At 41.3% G+C, this 16,950-nt stretch overlaps 1 protein-coding gene across 1 annotated transcript in view; it reads right to left on the bottom strand.

Moving 5' to 3' along the window:
* The window catches only part of SPATA16 (spermatogenesis associated 16), a gene marked incomplete at both ends in the record, with an annotated part of 174,975 nt that overhangs the window by 22,040 nt on the left and 135,985 nt on the right, over positions 1–16,950 (bottom strand). Inside the window, 2 exons of the mRNA XM_083364870.1 lie at positions 4,335–4,499; positions 16,360–16,472. Of these exons, the coding sequence (XP_083220996.1) occupies positions 4,335–4,499; positions 16,360–16,472 (278 nt within the window). The remainder of the gene's footprint in view (positions 1–4,334; positions 4,500–16,359; positions 16,473–16,950) is intronic.

Raw genomic sequence — 16,950 nt, 5'->3', positions numbered from 1 at the left:
GACGCTTGCTCCTGGGGAGGAAAGCCATGGCAAATCTAGACAGCACACTAAAAAGCAGAGACATCACCCTGTCAACAAAAGTGCATATAGTCAAGGCTATGGTCTTCCCAGTTGCAATGTATGGCAGTGAAAGTTGGACCATAAGAAAGGCTGAGCGCCAAAGAATTGAGGCCTTTGAACTCTGGTGCTGGAGAAGACTCCTGCGAGTCCCTTGGACTGCAAGGCGATCAAACCGGTCAGTCCTAGAGGAGATCAACCCTGACTGCTCTTTAGAAGGCCAGATCCTGAAGCTAAAACTCAAATACTTTGGCCACCTAATGAGGAGAAAGGACTCACTGGAGAAGAGCCTAATGCTGGGAAAGATTGAGGGCAATAGAAGAAGGGGACGACAGAGAATGAGGTGGCTGGATGGAGTCACTGAAGCAGTAGGCGTGAGCTTAAATGGACTCCAGAAGATGGTAGAGGACAGGAAAGCCTGGAGGAACATTGTCCATAGGGTCGCGATGGGTCGGACACAACTTCGCAACTAACAACAATCTGTTTATAAACATCCTCCTGAATTATATCTAGTTGTGCCTTAAGAAACATTAGTTTATTCACTGTAGAATATTCATTTCGGGTTTCTGATGCTGCCAAGTTTAATAAAGAAAGCTTGAAAGTTTTGCAGACCCGCTAGAGGTCATTTGCTGCAATACCGCCCTTGAAAAGGTTATTGGGATTTTCCAGAAGATGAAGTTTGCAAGTGGAAGAGCTAGTTTTAACTACTGTTTTCATGGCATGTGTTTAAACTGTGATGTATAGCTTGGGATGTCACTCTTCCCAGAAGGGAAAAAAAAACACAACCTAGGCACAGTTCATTTGCATATCATAATTAATTTAAATGCCTGCACAGTTAAAATTATCCCTTGTAACAGTTTGAAGTAGAGCTTGGGATTCTGTCTTTTATCAGAAGGACTGATATATTTAGGAACGGTCTACTTCAAACTGTTACAAGGGATAATTTTAACCAGTTTTAATGATCAGGGGCTACACTTAACATTTTTTAGAGAAGCCAAGAATTGCTGTGGTGAAACAGTGTATATACAGGCAGGATTAAGATGCTGGTTCTCACCTTCTCCAGATTTTCTTTACTTTTAAAATGTGAATTAAAGCTCAGATTTTTCAGTCATTGCATTCAGTTACTGAGCACGACTTTTAGAGCCACAAAAAAAAAATGTGGATTAGGAACCACATATACCCCTGGGATTATAGGTTGCTTAACCAAGAGCCAAAATAAGATATAGCTTTTCTCTCTTTTGAGATCTCCCTTTGTGGAAGTGACATTGGATTCAGTCACTAGCCTGGTCTGTATGATTTAGAATAACTTGCCTCCAGAAGTTGTGGCTGCTACAAAGAAGAGGGGATCAACATATTCTCCAAAGCACCGGGAGGCAGAACAAGAAGCAATGGATGGAAACTAATCGAGGAGAGAAGCAACCTAGAACTAAGGAGAAATTTCTTGAAAGTGAGAACAATTAACTGGTGGAATGGCTTGCCTCCAGAAGTTATGAGTGCTCCAGCACTGGAAGTTTTTAAGAAGAGATTGGACAACTATTTGTCTGAAATGGTATAGGGCAGGGGTCAGCAACCTGAAACAGTGAAAGAGCCACTCGGAACCGGTTCCCTCACAAAAGGAAAAACTGGGAGCTGCAAAAAATGTGTGCGCATGCGCGTACATGCGCACACGCGCAGAACAGGGTTTCACTGAAGAGTGGAGCCAAGGCGAGATATGCACCTACCCTGCATATTTGAATTGATTGGTAGAAATTGTTTAGTCCCACTTTTTTTTTTGGACTGCACATGGCAGAGGACTGGGAGCCGCAGGAGATGGCTGAAAGAGCCGCATGCAGCTCCAGAGCCGCGGGTTGCAGACCTGTGGTATAGGGTTTCCTGCCTGAGCAGGATGGACTAGGTTCCTTCCAATTCTGTTATTCTGATTTTATAGTGTTCTAAGCCTAATACAAGAGTTAGTTTAATGTAGTGGTTAGGCGTCAGGCTAGAAACTATGAATTCTAGTTTCGCTTTAGGCACAAAGTCAGCTGGGCAACCTTGGGCCAGTCACACTCTCTCAGCCCTACAAAGGGGACAATAGCCAACTGCATCTGAAAAACCTTGCCAAGAAAACTGCAGAGTTTTCTTCAAGCAGTCTCAGAGAATCAAAAATGATTGGATGGAAAAAATTTTTCCCCCCAGTACTCAAAAGAAGTATGGAAGCTGAACGGCTAGATTAGAAACAAGCCCCTTGAGGAATGAATTTGTGATACACAAGTTTTGGAGCTTAGAAAGATAAGGGAAGTTACTCTGTTGGCGTTTTTGTTCTTTCTTGGAATATTGGGGAGGCAAAGAATCCTATCACTGAATTAAATTCTGTTGACTGGAGGGAATATTCAGATTCCTCACCCAACTGAAAGGAGAACTACATTTGCATGCAATATTTTCTGAAAAGGGTACAATGTTTCAGTAAAGCTGACTGTATCTTTAAGATGTGTTTAATTTACAGGAATTAATAATGGCATTTTTTTTTAAAAGACGGCTTGTGTTGGGATGCATTAGCTCTGAGTTTATGGATAAAGACTTGGTTCCTTCTTTCCTCTCTTCTTCGTCTCCTCTCTTAAACCTTAAAATCTTTATTTAACCATTTGACTCAGCAAAGTTTGGTTACTCTGTTTGTCACCAGCCAATTTCAACACAGTTTAAAGATTAGTTTAAAAATCTAGCTTCTTAATTGCAAGAAGGTTGTCTTTTGAAGATTTTATGGCTTGTTGTGGAGAAGAGGGGAGAAAAAAATATATTAGGATATTGTATGCATACCTATTTGCTTTTGTAGTGATGTGCTTGTCTTCATGAAGACTATCAACATATTTTGAGGGAAGACAATAACAAGAAAAGTACAAGAAGGGTAATTCATCCAAAATATTTAGCATCCTGTGAATTGTTTGCCTTTCATTTAGGTGTTGTGTGGTCTCAGCTGATTCAATATGTAAACTAGGGTTTGAGATGTGCAAGCCCATCCAACTGTGTTTTACTCAATAAATCATGGTTGGGGAAAGCATTGCTTAGGATGTGGAAATCCAATTGGAAATTCATTTTGTCCTTGGTTCAGTTTGGTCTGTATCATGGAATTATCCATATTAGCTCCTTGGCTCTCACCAGGCCTCCTCACTTTCCAGCTTAGTGATATGATCAGCATAATTAAATTCTTAAGCACATAAACAAGATTAGGTCTAAAATTCTGATGGAGTTTCATTTGATTTTCCTGAGTCTGACCTATGCTGACTTTTACGTTTAATGTAACAAAAACAGTGCACTCCACTATACCTCAGAATCTGCTTGCAAGAGATCCATGGCCCAAGATGCTGCTACATCCCTGAACTCTGTTTGACTTCAGAATATTGTGTTCCTCTTCTTGTTACTGTATTACATTGTGGGAAGTCAGCCCCCTCCACCCGAGAAGGAAATATTAAAAAGGCAGAAAATTATATTTCCTCAAAGGATCTTAAGAAGGCAGAAAAGCATGCCCAGTTTTTCTTAATAGCCCCAAGTCTCCCTCCCCCAAGCAGAAACCACTCTGCAGAAATGCAGATATCACAATCCATTTAGGAAGGTTGGAGCCAGGAAGCTGGAGCTGATGGGATTAAAAAGACAAAAATCCCTAGAATCAACAACCCCTCACCAAAAAAAAAATCCAACGCAGGATATAGCCATCAGCCACAGCCCCAGGGAAGCAAGATATGACCTTTAGGACATAATAAGATTAACTCACCATCATCAGTATACCAGAAAGACACACTCAGGCTCAGATCAAAGTACACGGCAAAGCCTCAAACAGGAACAATTCCAAACACAAAAGCCCAGGAAGGTATAAAAAACCCACCACTCCTAGCAACATGTGGTCAGCTTTCCCAGAGCCATGCTTCTGTCTAGCTTTTCTCTTCAATAAACTACAACCTTCTTTCTAAAGCAGTCTCCATTTTCTTTATTCCCTGCTTGGACTGGACCCTGATGAAGATTTCTCTTTCAACATCATCACGTATATGATAGAACACTAGTTACGAAAATTGTAATTTACAGTCTTTCATAATAGAACAAAGAGTTCTAGCAATGGCCTTAAAATATTGAGTGGAATTCACTGCACTTCATACGCTTAGCCCAGACTTCGGCAGAATGTTATGCTCAAGATTTCAGAGTCCCAGTACATATTTCTAAGGGCCAGAAAACAAAAATAAAATTCTAGCTTCTTTCCTTCTTTGTCCTTCAAACCAATTCCAAAAGGATTAAAAGAATGGCAGGCTTACCAGTTCAGCATCTGGCTGGTTGATATCTTGGAGGTAGGGAATAGTGGCAAGCTCAGCCATAGCTTGATTGATCACTTGAGATTGTTCCTTGATGCGTTGCAAGCGTCCAAGGAGGCTTGCATATTGCAGCCTTTCTATCACACCTGAACATGCACAGAAGGACTCCTGGGCTCATAAGGAAAAGAAGAGTAGTTAGAGCAGACATGTCAAACACAAGGCCCGGGGGCCAGATCCGGCCCGCGAAATGGTTTCATGCGGCCCACGAAGCCATCCTGGAAACAGTGAGGGAACGGCCCCCACTGCCTTGGCCCTGGCCCAGAGACCCTCCTTCTGCCAAAGACCCCCAGATCTGTCCCACTCCTGCCCAGGCCCCTATAGGCACCCTTGATGCGAACGATGTAGAGCTGCCATGCCCACCCAGTAGGCCATACACACTCTAGCCACGCCCACCCAGTAGGCCACGCCCACCCAGGCCATACCCACCCGGCCCCCTGAGGGCAACCGCAATGCTGATGCGGCCCTCAATGAAATTGAGTTTGACACCCCTGAGTTAGAGGGTAACCTGTGGAAGTGGTCTCATTTCATCCCGACAGTGCCTCTTATTATAATCACACATTTATGGGGGATAAATACCCAAGAAACTGCTTTGGATAAAATATTATTGGGACCAGATGACAAACAAATAAGGAAATTGTATAGTTTGCTTCTGGGATATAAAATGTTTGAGGAACAAGTGAAGGAAACTGTGTTGACTTGGGCCAAAAATTTGGGACATGGCATCAATCTTGACATATGGCAAATGCTCTGGGATAGAAATAAAAGGATAACACTGGCCTCAGCCTATAAAGAAAATTTATTTAAAATGTTTTATCGATGGCATCTCCCCCCCAGCACGTTTAGCAAAAATGTACAAGACAATATCTCCTAGCTGTTGGAAATGCTCTGAAGAAATAGGCACATATTTTCCTGTATGGTGGTCTTGTAGTAAGACACAAAGATATTGGCAAAGGATCTGGACTTGGTTAAAAGAGATATTAGGACGCAAAGTCGAGTTTAGACCAGAATTTTTCTTATTGGGCATGACAGATGAGAAATACTCCAAAGAAGAGTTGTATTTGATGTTCCATATCATTACAGCAGCAAGAATGTCGTTTGCCCAGAATTGGAAAAGGAGTGAAATACTGGAGGAAAGCGAGGTGACAAAGAAAATTTGGGAGTGTGCAGAAATGGACAAATTAACTCTGGAAATTAAGAATAAAGATCAATCAGGCTATTACAAAATCTGGAATAAGTTCTACTTTTGGTGGGAACAAAAGGAAGGTCTCCATTTGAGTTCACGGATTGGTTGATTGCTTTAAATATGGTATAATTGTATACAACTGATGCATATATTATATATATATATATATATATATATATATATATATATATATATATATATATATATATATATATAATGTTTCAAATGTTAACTATTTAGATTACCTTGCTAGGCCCCAAACATGGGGCAAATCTTTATTTCCTGTTTTCAGCCTATCTTGAAGGCCATCAAACAGGCAGTAGTCACACCGGACAATTCATATATTTGTGTAAATTACTAACAAAGAATTAAAGGAATATATACTAACAAAGAAACAAAGAAATATATATATGTAAATCTAAAAAACAATGTAAGACAAGAAGGTATGTCAGTCTGTCCACATTGCGTCCAATGTTTTAAATAATAAAAATTGATTTTTTTTAAAAAAGAATATTTTTAATCTATATTTGTTAACTAGAAGTAAACAAGTAAGGCTCCAGTACATGTGCTCCCAGATGCTGTAGGTATACTCTTCCTCCATCTATGAGTTGCTCATGAACTGTATAATACAGAGTGCCGTAGTGGCACAGAGGTTAGAATGCAGTATTGCAGTAATTCTGCTGACTGCTGGCAGTTCGATTCTCACTGGCTCAAGGTGACTCAACCTTCCATCCTTCCGAGGTCAGTAAAATGAGGACCCAGTTTGTTGGGGGCAAATATGCTGACTCTATAAACCACTTAGAGACAGCTGTAAAGCACTGTGAAGCAGTATATAAGTTTAAGTGCTATTGATATTGCTATAATGTGACAAGAATGGGGAATATTATTACACGGAAATCCTAATTAATAGAATGAAAGTTTAATTAAAATGGCTTTTTATTTTGGTCCCACCCATTTCCTTGTCCTCCCATGCTAATTTTATTTTATAATTTAGTCCTCAGCATATTAGTTCAAGGTCATTTGAAGTCCTTAGGCCTCCAACATGGAGGGTGCAGATGAAGTGACAGAGTTCTTCTACAAGAGATCACACTTCAGCCTGAATCTCTCAGTCACACATGGAATGTATTAGCTGAACTATATGCCCAAATTTACTGCTTCACCAGAAAATTGCTAGGCATGCGCTTAAACAAACAAGTTCAGCACTTTGTAGAAGAGTGCTAAACCATGTTCAACCACATCAGTGATCTGTCACTAGGGGAACTTGAAAAATAGCTAAAGGCACTTGCCCATATTACCTAGGTTTACTGCTAAGTCCATGCTACAGACAATGATGGATCTTATTTTCCTGCTGGTAAATGACACTATATCAGAGAGGAAACACAGCCAGGGGAATCCATGGATAAAAACTGTTGCACATTTAATATGCAACCACAATAAGCAGACCCATCACCGAAGCTGAATAAGGATCCCACACTTTAAAAGGGACATGGAGAACTGGAGCAGGTTTAGAGGAGAGCTGCCAGGGTGATAAGGGATGTTCAAATCAAACCCGGGGGAATGGTTAAAGGAGACTGGGATTTTTAGCTTGCAAAAGACAAAGCAGAAGGGAGACATGATAACTGTCTACAAAGATATAAAAGGGCTGTCAAAGTACAAGGAAAGGAAATAGATGTTCTTTGTCGAAACTGAGGGCAGGACAAAGATCAATGGAGTAAAAAAGGGAAATTTTTCTAGGATGGAATATTAGGAAGAATTGCTTATGGTAAGAGGTAATAGCTAAACGAACTGTTAGCTTAGAACAGGGGTGGGCAACTATGCTGGCTCAGGAATTCTGGGAGCTGAAGTCCACAGGTCATCAAATTGCCACAGTGTCCACCCCTGTTCTTAACTAACAGTTCTTTTAGCTATCACCTCTTACCATAACCAATACCTCCTAATTTAGAACAATGGTGGATTCTCTCCCTCTGAAGTTTGCAAATGGGGAATGAATAGACACCCTCTGGGGTAGTTCAGTGCATTTCTGCACTGAGCAGGATGTTGGACTAGTTACTATAAGATCCCTTCCAATTCAGACTGTAGTGTATGCCTGTAAAGCATACACGGAAATGTCAGCACAGCAGGGGGCTGGACAGCTCCAGGCTATAACCGCTTTGGCGGGAAAGCCTGAATAGAGCGAGTCATTGACAGCCCCAGGGCATGGTCAGCTCTGGCGGGAAGCCAGGGTTTAAATCCATTGGCCACCTGCACTGGCGGGAAGCCCAGGTTTAAATCTATTGGTCACCATTCACCTGGGCAGGTATAAAGAGACGCCAGGTAACCCCTTTGCTCCAGCTTCATTTCTGACTCAATAAAGAAATACTACCCAGCTCAAGTGTCCGTCTTTCCGTTCAACCACGCGACATTGCACAGACACTCTGTGATTCTTCATATGAACTGCATGCAATTGGCAAATCGTCATTCTTAAACTGGTTACTGAATTAAAACAGGCTTGGGCCTATGCATAAATATTGCGTCTATTTTCAGGACTTGCATAGTAGCAACAATACAATAATGTATTCATGCCTTTACCAAGGTACATTGTAATTTGGAAAAAGTACAGTGTAGGTTGTCCTTGACTTACGACTGATCACTTAGTGATCATTTGATGTTATGATGGCTGAATTTCCTCCACACACACCCCACCTCCAAAGGTGGTTACATTATCACATTTTGAGTGCTTAGCAAACAAATCAGTTTTATGGCCATTTCCAGCAACTTGCTGTCATGTGACCATGCTTTTCAATGTTTTTTGCTGGTTTCTACTAGTCATGTAAAAGGGTCTTTAAATTTTAAATAATGTGTTACCCATAAAGGAGAATATTTGTAGCTCAGGATTGAAATGCTGGGTTCTTGGTGCTCTCTGAGCTTGGTTGTTTTCTTCTTTGGATAATGAAACATCTGCAAGAAAACAACCAAGCTCAGAGAGCACCAAGGACCTCTTAAATTATGAATGAACTGAACAGGTTGAGTTCACAGAGAAGACTATGCCACAAAAAAAGCTAATCAGGATTAAAACGAACCAAACTTGACACCTTATACAAATCTACCTGCTAAATCTGGCTAAATGTATTAAATACAAAGGCTGCAAGTATCTTCTAACATATGAATTGAAAAATCATAAGAATATGATTCTCCCCTTAATAGCTGGGCTCATAAGCTTTCTTCATTTTTCCTCTTTCAAACTGTTTGGGTTACTTCACTAACATGTTAGAATTGGGAAGAAATGTGGTGATAGGTACATCTCTTCTGTCCCTTCACAGTCAACTTTTAAGCAAAACCCTGAGGCATTGCTTCTGGCAGGATTTGAAATGCTGTACACCAACATCTCAGACTGGATTTTATTTTTTTGTCCTGAGCAAAGGAAGTGTTATCTAAAGATGGCCTTGAAATAACTAGGTCAAGTCATGCAATGGAAAACAAAGAGACAGAAGTGGAATCAGGAAGACTTAATACCTGAGAACTCTAGTTAGGAAGCATTCTGCTTTCCAGTCCTCTTTTATACAAGCACTTCATCCCCTGTGACACCAGTGGGAGGAAGAGGTTTCCAAGAAGGGAAAACTCAAATGGATTGATCAGAATCTTGGATAACTTCACTAGATATCTTCCAGATGATTCCTTACATCCCCTAGCTGAAGTACAGTTGCTTTGCTTTCATCTCTGGCCTACAGCTGAAATTTGTTCTTGGTTGTTCCACTCCTAAAAACACAGGCACGGTCCAGGAACCAAATAAAAGGCAACTTAAATGATGATGAAGAAACGCAGCCAGAAAACAGGCAGCATCTAAGGAAACTGGAGAAAGAGAGGTGTGTTCTGTACCAGCCTGCTACCGGCCCGGTAGCAAAAGCAGGAACAACCCCGTTACAAACGGCAAGAGGCTGGAATAAAGCCTGCCAAATTTATTAACATAAAACAGAGCAAGAAAAGACACCAACCATGAAACAGGAGCTATGAAACAGGAACTATCCAAACGGTTGCCTTCAGCAAACCAGCCCTCCCACACATTCCCCTTAAATACAGTTCAGGGCGTGGCCTCTCTCTGCCTCCTTCCGAGGTGCCCCATTGCCTTCCTCTGTTTACTCCTGATTGACTGCCTCCTGCGTCGGGCGTCCTTGAACAGGGCCAGCTGTGGGTCATCTTCATCCACGCTGTCAGGCTCACACAGCTGGGTCTCCATCGTGACCAGGTGGGAGGGGCCCGGCTGAGGGCTCTGTGGAGCCTCAAGGCCATCATCAGCAAGCTCTTCAACACCCCCCCTCCTCCTCTGAGTCATCCGACCCAACTGCCGAACCCACAGGCTGACCCTGAATCACAACAAGGTGTTTTTTTTTTTTCTTTCCCTCAGACGGGCACAAGGGAAAAACTTTTCAAGTCATTTCCCTCAGATGGAGCTAAGATTAAGAAGAAGAGAAGAGTCAAGAAGCACAGCCAGGAACAAACAAGATGAAAAGGTGAAGAAAAAGCCAAGACTTTGATGGGATAGAAATAGAAAATAGAAACTGGAAAAAAATAAAAGTCATGCTGAACTCCATACAAAAAGGAGTAGAACTCTAGAGAGTGACAATACAGGGATTAAAACGTAAGACTACAGAAACCAGCAGGAAAGAAGCATGTTAGTAATGTAGAATAGAAAAACGTGAGAATGTGATGAAATTGGACTTTAAAGAATAATGTATTAATGTAGATTAAGAGCCTATTGCCTAAAAAGAGGGCAATAAGCAGCAGGTGAATGAACTCAGTTATAATGAAGATATACCTTTGGGAGAGCTGAAGGACCAGGTTAGGGACAGATTGTTATGGAGAAAATCTGTCTGCAGCTAATCCTCATTAAGTGACCACAATAGGGACCATCTACTGCTATGTACCATGGTCATTAAGTGAAACATCATGTGACAGTGACTTACAATTTTACTGCCACTTGCTCAGTTAACACAGCTTGTCATAAGCCAGTTGTAAAGTATCACAAGTGGTGATCATATGACTGGGGATGCAGTGACAGTTATAAGTTGGTTGCAAAGTGCCTGAATGATGATCACATGATCATGGGGCAATGTGATGGTCATAAATGTGAAGATTGGTCTCAAAGCTATTTTTGTACACCCTCATAACTTAAAGCAGTTGTTACAGAAATTAGGCAGGCAGTAAATGAGGACTACCTGTGTATGACTCTATAAGACTGACAAGGACTTGATGGCATGTAAAAAAAATACTGTGGATAGAAAAATAAAAATATAAATAGTTCTATTACCAGTATAAGACTGATTTCTGCACTAGCTGAATGCATTTATAATTAACAATACCTTTTTTAAATTTGTAAAAGAAATGTCTCCCCCTGTCACTAAAAGGAGAAGATAGAAAAACCCACTCAACTGTCCAAAGTTTCAATACTTGATGTGTATTGAATTTGGGTCACTCTGGTTATTGGTGGTTTAAAGAAAGTACCTGCAGTAGGAAGTGAATCCTGGGGGAATCTGCCAATTCCTTTCCTTAGCTTGGTTTTCAACAGGTGTTGATGGACAGTGCCTTTCCTAGCTGAAATTAGCCTTGGATGTTTGGATAAGCAATGGGGCAGAATTTATGACAGTATGCTTTTCTTCTGGTTTAAGGACTAGTGGAAGAGCCACTACAAATCCTGTTTTGCACGAGACTGAGAAATAGAGAAAACTTCCTGGATTTGGATTCATGTTGGTTTTGCTTAGCTGTCCCTGGCCATTTTAGTTGAGGAAACCATGGCTTATAGCAGGCATGTCCAACCCGTGGCCCCCGTTTCGCATATGGCCCTGTACAGCTAAGTAATGGGGTTGCACAAGATTGTAAACTTTTAATATTATTATGTGATTTTTAGTGACAGCTATTACATTATATGTTTTATATGAGTCCCAAGACAATTCCTCTTGACTCTACATTGCTCAGGTAAGCTAAATTTGGACATGCCTGGTCTATAGGCAACATGTACTACCTGTGTCAAGGTTTTTCCTTTGATACGTATTTGTTAACAACAGGCCAATTTTTGACAGGGCAAGCATACATGTTTTTAAAAAGATATTTACAGTATATAATGAGGGAAGTATACCAATGTCTTCAGTTCAACAACCCCCCCTCCCCAAACTTGAAAAAGGCCTGAAATTGCACTTTTTCTATTGATTTTGTTAACTGAATTTTAGCAGCACAATTATAGGCTCTTTTAGCTGGCTTGGGCTGACTGCTTTTTTTAAGAGTAGAAATGTGAGTGTTTGGTTTCTCTCTCTCATCCCCACCCATGAAACATTTGCTGTGTCCAGCTGGTCAGGAGAGTGAATTGCAATCCTTGACATATCCCTGGTTTAAATAAATAGTCCAGAAAGAGATAAGGTGCTGCATCCATCACGCTCCTTAACACAGATATGTCAAGATTGTGGCAAAGCACTTCTTTTCATTCCAGCTTTTTCTAAATGAATCCTGTTTGGCTCTCAAGCACCATAAAAGCTTTTTTTTCCAACACCAGCATGTATAAGAACATGATATCATCATGATGCATCCTGTACATGGCATTATCATGCAAATGGCTAAATTATATCACTTATACATCACTTATATCAATTATACCACTCAATTATATCACAATATCATTAAGACCACGCTTGGAATACTGCATCCAGTTTTGGTCACCACATATATAAAAAAGAGGTTGAGACTCTAGAAAGAGTGCAGAGAAGAGCAACAAAGATGATCAGGAGACTGGTAGCTAAAACATATGAAGAACAGTTGCAAGAATTGGGTATGTCTAGTCTAGCATAGTGAGTGCCTGTTACTCGTCCCAGCTTCTGCCAACCTAGCAGTTCGAAAGCACATAAAAATGCAAGTAGAAAAATAGGGACCACTACGGTGGGAAGGTAATAGCGTTCCGTACGCCTTTGGCGTCTAGTCATACCAGCCACATGACCACGGAGACGTCCTCGGACAAGCGCTGGCTCTTCGGCTTTGAAACGGAGATAAGCACCAGCCCCTAGAGTCGGAAACGACTAGCACGCATGTGCGGGGGAACCTTTACCTTTACCTTTAGTCTAATGAAAAGAAAGGACTAGGGGTGATATGATAGCAGTGTTCCAATATTTGAGGGGCTGCCACAAAGAAGAGGGGTGTGTGTCAAACAATGCTCCAAAGTATATGAGGGCAGAACAAGAAGCAATGGGTGGAAACTCATCAAGGAAAGAGAACTAAGGAGAAATTTCCTGACAGAACAATTAATCCAGGGGTCTCCCCACCCCAAGGCCCTAGGCCACTATCAGGCTGCAACCCATTTGGAACCATTCTGCACAAGCACATGCATGCAATTGCATTTATGTGAGTAGCAGGTCCATGTGCCCACACTCGTTGAAATGGAGTTGCACAAGAGCTCACCCACCACCCACGTGTTACCATTCCTTCTCCCTCCCTCCACCCCCCATCCCCCACTGGTCCACAAAGCCAGAAAGGTTGGGGATCGCTGAATTAATCAGCGGAATGACTTGATTCCAGAAATTGTGTGTGCTCCAACACTGGAGGTTTCTAAGAAGAGATTGGACAACCATTTGTCTGAAATAGTTCAAGGTTTCCTGCTTGAACAGGGGGTTGGACTAGAAGACCTCCAAGGTCCCTCCCAACTGTGTTATTCTGTTATAGACAACAGAAGGACCCAGATTGTTGGGGGCAATAAGCTGACTTTGTAATAATGCCACTTGGGGTGTGTGTGAAAGCCCTAATAAGCAGGCATATACATAGAATGAAGGCTATTGCTAAGCACATTGGTTTGTGCTTAAATTGTAAGCCGCCCTGAGTCTTCGGAGAAGGGCGGGATATAAATGGGATTAAAAAAAAAAAGACATACTTTCTAATGTAATTGACCTGTCATTACAACATGGGGAGGGGCTGTTGCAATCAGGTTGATAGGAAATTCTCGTTGGGGAAATGATACAGGACTTTCCCCTACTGTGGTTCCAAGATGAATCAGTGTCCCCCCACCTCAGTTTTATTAGCATTTAAAGAGACGGGTGATGCAGCTGCGAATCCTCTTGTCTATCTTGAATCCCAGGAGCGTGATACAAGTCAGGACTACATCATATCAACCTGCAGTTGGGAATACATTATTTCTTATGGATTGGCCGGGACCCAGGTGCCTTGTAGGTGGTAAATGAGCAGATCGGGATGAAAGCTATTATAAATCTTTGATGCACATTTACTGAATGGAGGGCATTCTGGTTTCCTTTGCCTGCACATCCATACATTTGGGCTAAAAGAAATCAAATTGAAGAGCTAATCTGGCTACTGCTGAATAAACAAGGCAATTTCCCGTAAGCCCACGGTGGATGAAATAACCCTCAAGCCTCATTCCCATATTTAAGAAGGGAGGGGGAAGGAGGGGATTATAGCAGGCTGAATGCTGTCAGGGGCTGTATTTCAGCGGTAATGAAAAAAATGCCAAAAGAGAGTGTAAATAACTGCCTCTGGCAGCAATAAGAGCCCGTGGGGATACGGCGGGCATGATGAAAATTACCTGAGTGATGGTGGAGTTCAAGAGACAACTAAGAAGCAGTAAAGAAAATAATAAAGTGTCCAAGGAGAAGCTAAAAACACTTTGTCCTGGTCCTGCAAAGTTTAAGTAAAGAGGAAGCTGAAAACGCTTCAGGCAGCCTGAACGGAATGATCTAGCAGGAGAAAAGACTTGACAAATGGGGTGAGGGCTGAGGAACAGCGTTGGCACAAGGCTTTTAAAAGGAATGAAGTCAGCAAACAGAAAAGGCTTGCCAGCCAGGCCCAGCTGAGCAAAAAAACCCCAAACAACTCCCTCTGCCCCCCCCTTCAAAAATCTAAAAGCCAAAACTAAGCAGTAATCAAAAGCAGAAGACTTTTTTTGGTCAAGCAGAAATAATTCGGGTATAATCCAGGAAAAGGATATTTGATCACATGATCTTCATATGAGCCCTGGTGGCACAGTGGTTAAATTGCAGCACAGGTAGTCCTCGACTTACAACAGTTCATTTAGCGACTGTTCAAAGTTACAAAGGCACTGAAAAAAGTGACCCATGACCATTTTCACACTTAGGATGGTTGCAGCATCCTCATGGTCGTATGAGTTACATTTGGATCGCTTGACAACATACTTGTGACGGTTGCAGGGTCCTGGAGTGATCTGACCCTTTTGCGAACTTCTGACAAGCAAAGTCAATGGGGAAGCCAGGTTCACTTAACAACCGTGTTTCGAATGTAAGAACTGCAGTGATTCACTTTAGAAATGTGGCAAGAAAAGTTACAAAATGGGGCAAAACTCACTTAATAAATTTCTCACTTAGCAGCATAGATTTGGGGCTCAGTTGTGGTCATACGTTGAGGACTGTCCAAATTGCATGCAAAGTCAGCCCGCAGTCTGGAGTTTGATCTTGACGGGGCTCTTTCCATCATTTCGAGGTTGGTAAAATGAGGACCCAGATTGTTGGGGGCAAATATGCTGACTCTGTAAACTGCTTAGAGAGGGCTGTAAAGTACTGTGAAGCGTTAAATAAGTCTAAGGGTGATTGCTATTGCTATTTTTTTCTCCCTTGGTGTAGAGAACTTCTTGAGGGACTTTTATTGGTTGGTTCCCATCAATTAACCAAAGACTCAAAAGAGTTACTCCAAAGTTTAGGCCAGCTTTCTCCAACTTATTTTAGCTGTGCTTTGAGGGCAGCTAGCATAGCCAAAGGCCACGTTGCCATATGGCATGAATTATCCAACCCATCTGGAAGGTACCACGTGGTCAAAGACTCATTGATAAAATGTTGATAAGGGAAAATGGTCAATGTTATTATTATTATTTTTTAAAATGTAGTGAATCTCTTTCACAATGGCAGCCTCAAGCAACCCACTTGACTTGGTTCCTAGATTTACCTATTTTCTGGGTGTGTACAAACATTAATCAATTAATTGAGTAGGCTGGGATGCTAGAACATAAGGACATAATTGTAACCAAGGTCTGCTAAGAAATGCCCCTGAGTTTCTCATAGGCAGGTGTAAGAATATGGTCTTAAATGATAACGTGATTGTGAACCAAAGCAAATCTTCACTTTGAATCCTTCGAAAAGGGTCTCAGTCTAGATTTCTTTGTGGTCTACTTGCTTTGGAAAAATTAGAAGTTTCTTTTCATCAGAAACTTGGGAAAATCATCAAACAGCCACGTGCTTTTCACACACCCCTCCCAATTCTTTTGATGGGATTGGACGGAATGTGCATAAACAGCAGCCTCGGCTTAACAGATTTCAGTAAATAGGATAGCCTTACTTATTCCTTTTTTTTTGTTAAATTCTTTAAACTTTTAAAATATTTTCTAGCAGATTTGGATGAAAGTTGCAGCTATAATTGCCTTTTCTGAAATCTGAAAACTCCCTAAATTGCAAAAACGGCACAAGAGATTTATGTAAGGAAGGGATAAACTAGTTCATCATACACTCGGAAGACATCAGGCCAAAACTTTACTTCCTTTTAAGTTATAAGCCCGAAGATTTACTTCCGCTTAAGCCTACTTGCTCTTAAAATCCAATTCACTAACCCATTTAAGCTGAAATATGGAAATTCAATTCTAAGGACACTTAACTATTACCAAATGGGCTGCGTCTTTAGGTACTTTGGCATGGCTGACTTGCAGATTTAAGCTAAGTAGTTCTTTTCCTCTCCTCCCTCATTAACTGGACAAGATGTTCGACTAGAAGTAACGACGGACTGAGGAAAGGGTCTCAGGGAAACATACTCTATGTTTACCGTTAGTTTGGTGCCTCTAATAAAATCCATTATTGGTAAGATCCTTTTTCCAATGGTCTCCAGGTGTCTCTGGGCCTCATCTTTTGTGATAGGGCTGAAAGGAGCTTTGTGCTCTGGTGAGAAGGCAAAAAAAAAGTTACACTGAATATATATATTTAAAAGTGTTATTATGATTTGCTACGTGTAGGTGAGAGACAGTTCTCAGATGATCAAAAATGGTTTGATGGTTACTCATCCCCCCCCCCCCGCAAAGGAAAATGACTTCTAACCATTAGATGATGAAGGTGAGAGAAAAAGGTGTAAGCAGAACTGGGTTGTTGCATATTTGGTATCAATTATTCTGTTTCCAAATAAATTAAGGCAGTAAACATGACCCTGCTCAAATATGCCCATAGATTTATATTCATATTTATATCATGGGGATAGGAGAGTTAAGGAACCACTAAAAACATTTGTAAACTTCAAAATCTCTCTCTCTCTCTCTCTCTCTCTCTCTCTCTGTGTGTGTGTGTGTGTGTGTGTTTGTTTGTTTGTTTGTGTGTGTGTGTGTACATCCATGCACACATTTTGCTGCTTTGGAAAATTGTGCAG

Source organism: Vipera ursinii, assembly GCF_947247035.1.
Source record: "Vipera ursinii genome assembly, chromosome: 5".
Taxonomy (NCBI): domain Eukaryota; kingdom Metazoa; phylum Chordata; class Lepidosauria; order Squamata; family Viperidae; genus Vipera; species Vipera ursinii.
Note: the sequence above shows the minus strand (reverse complement) of the source record. Positions and strands in the feature narration are given on the sequence as shown.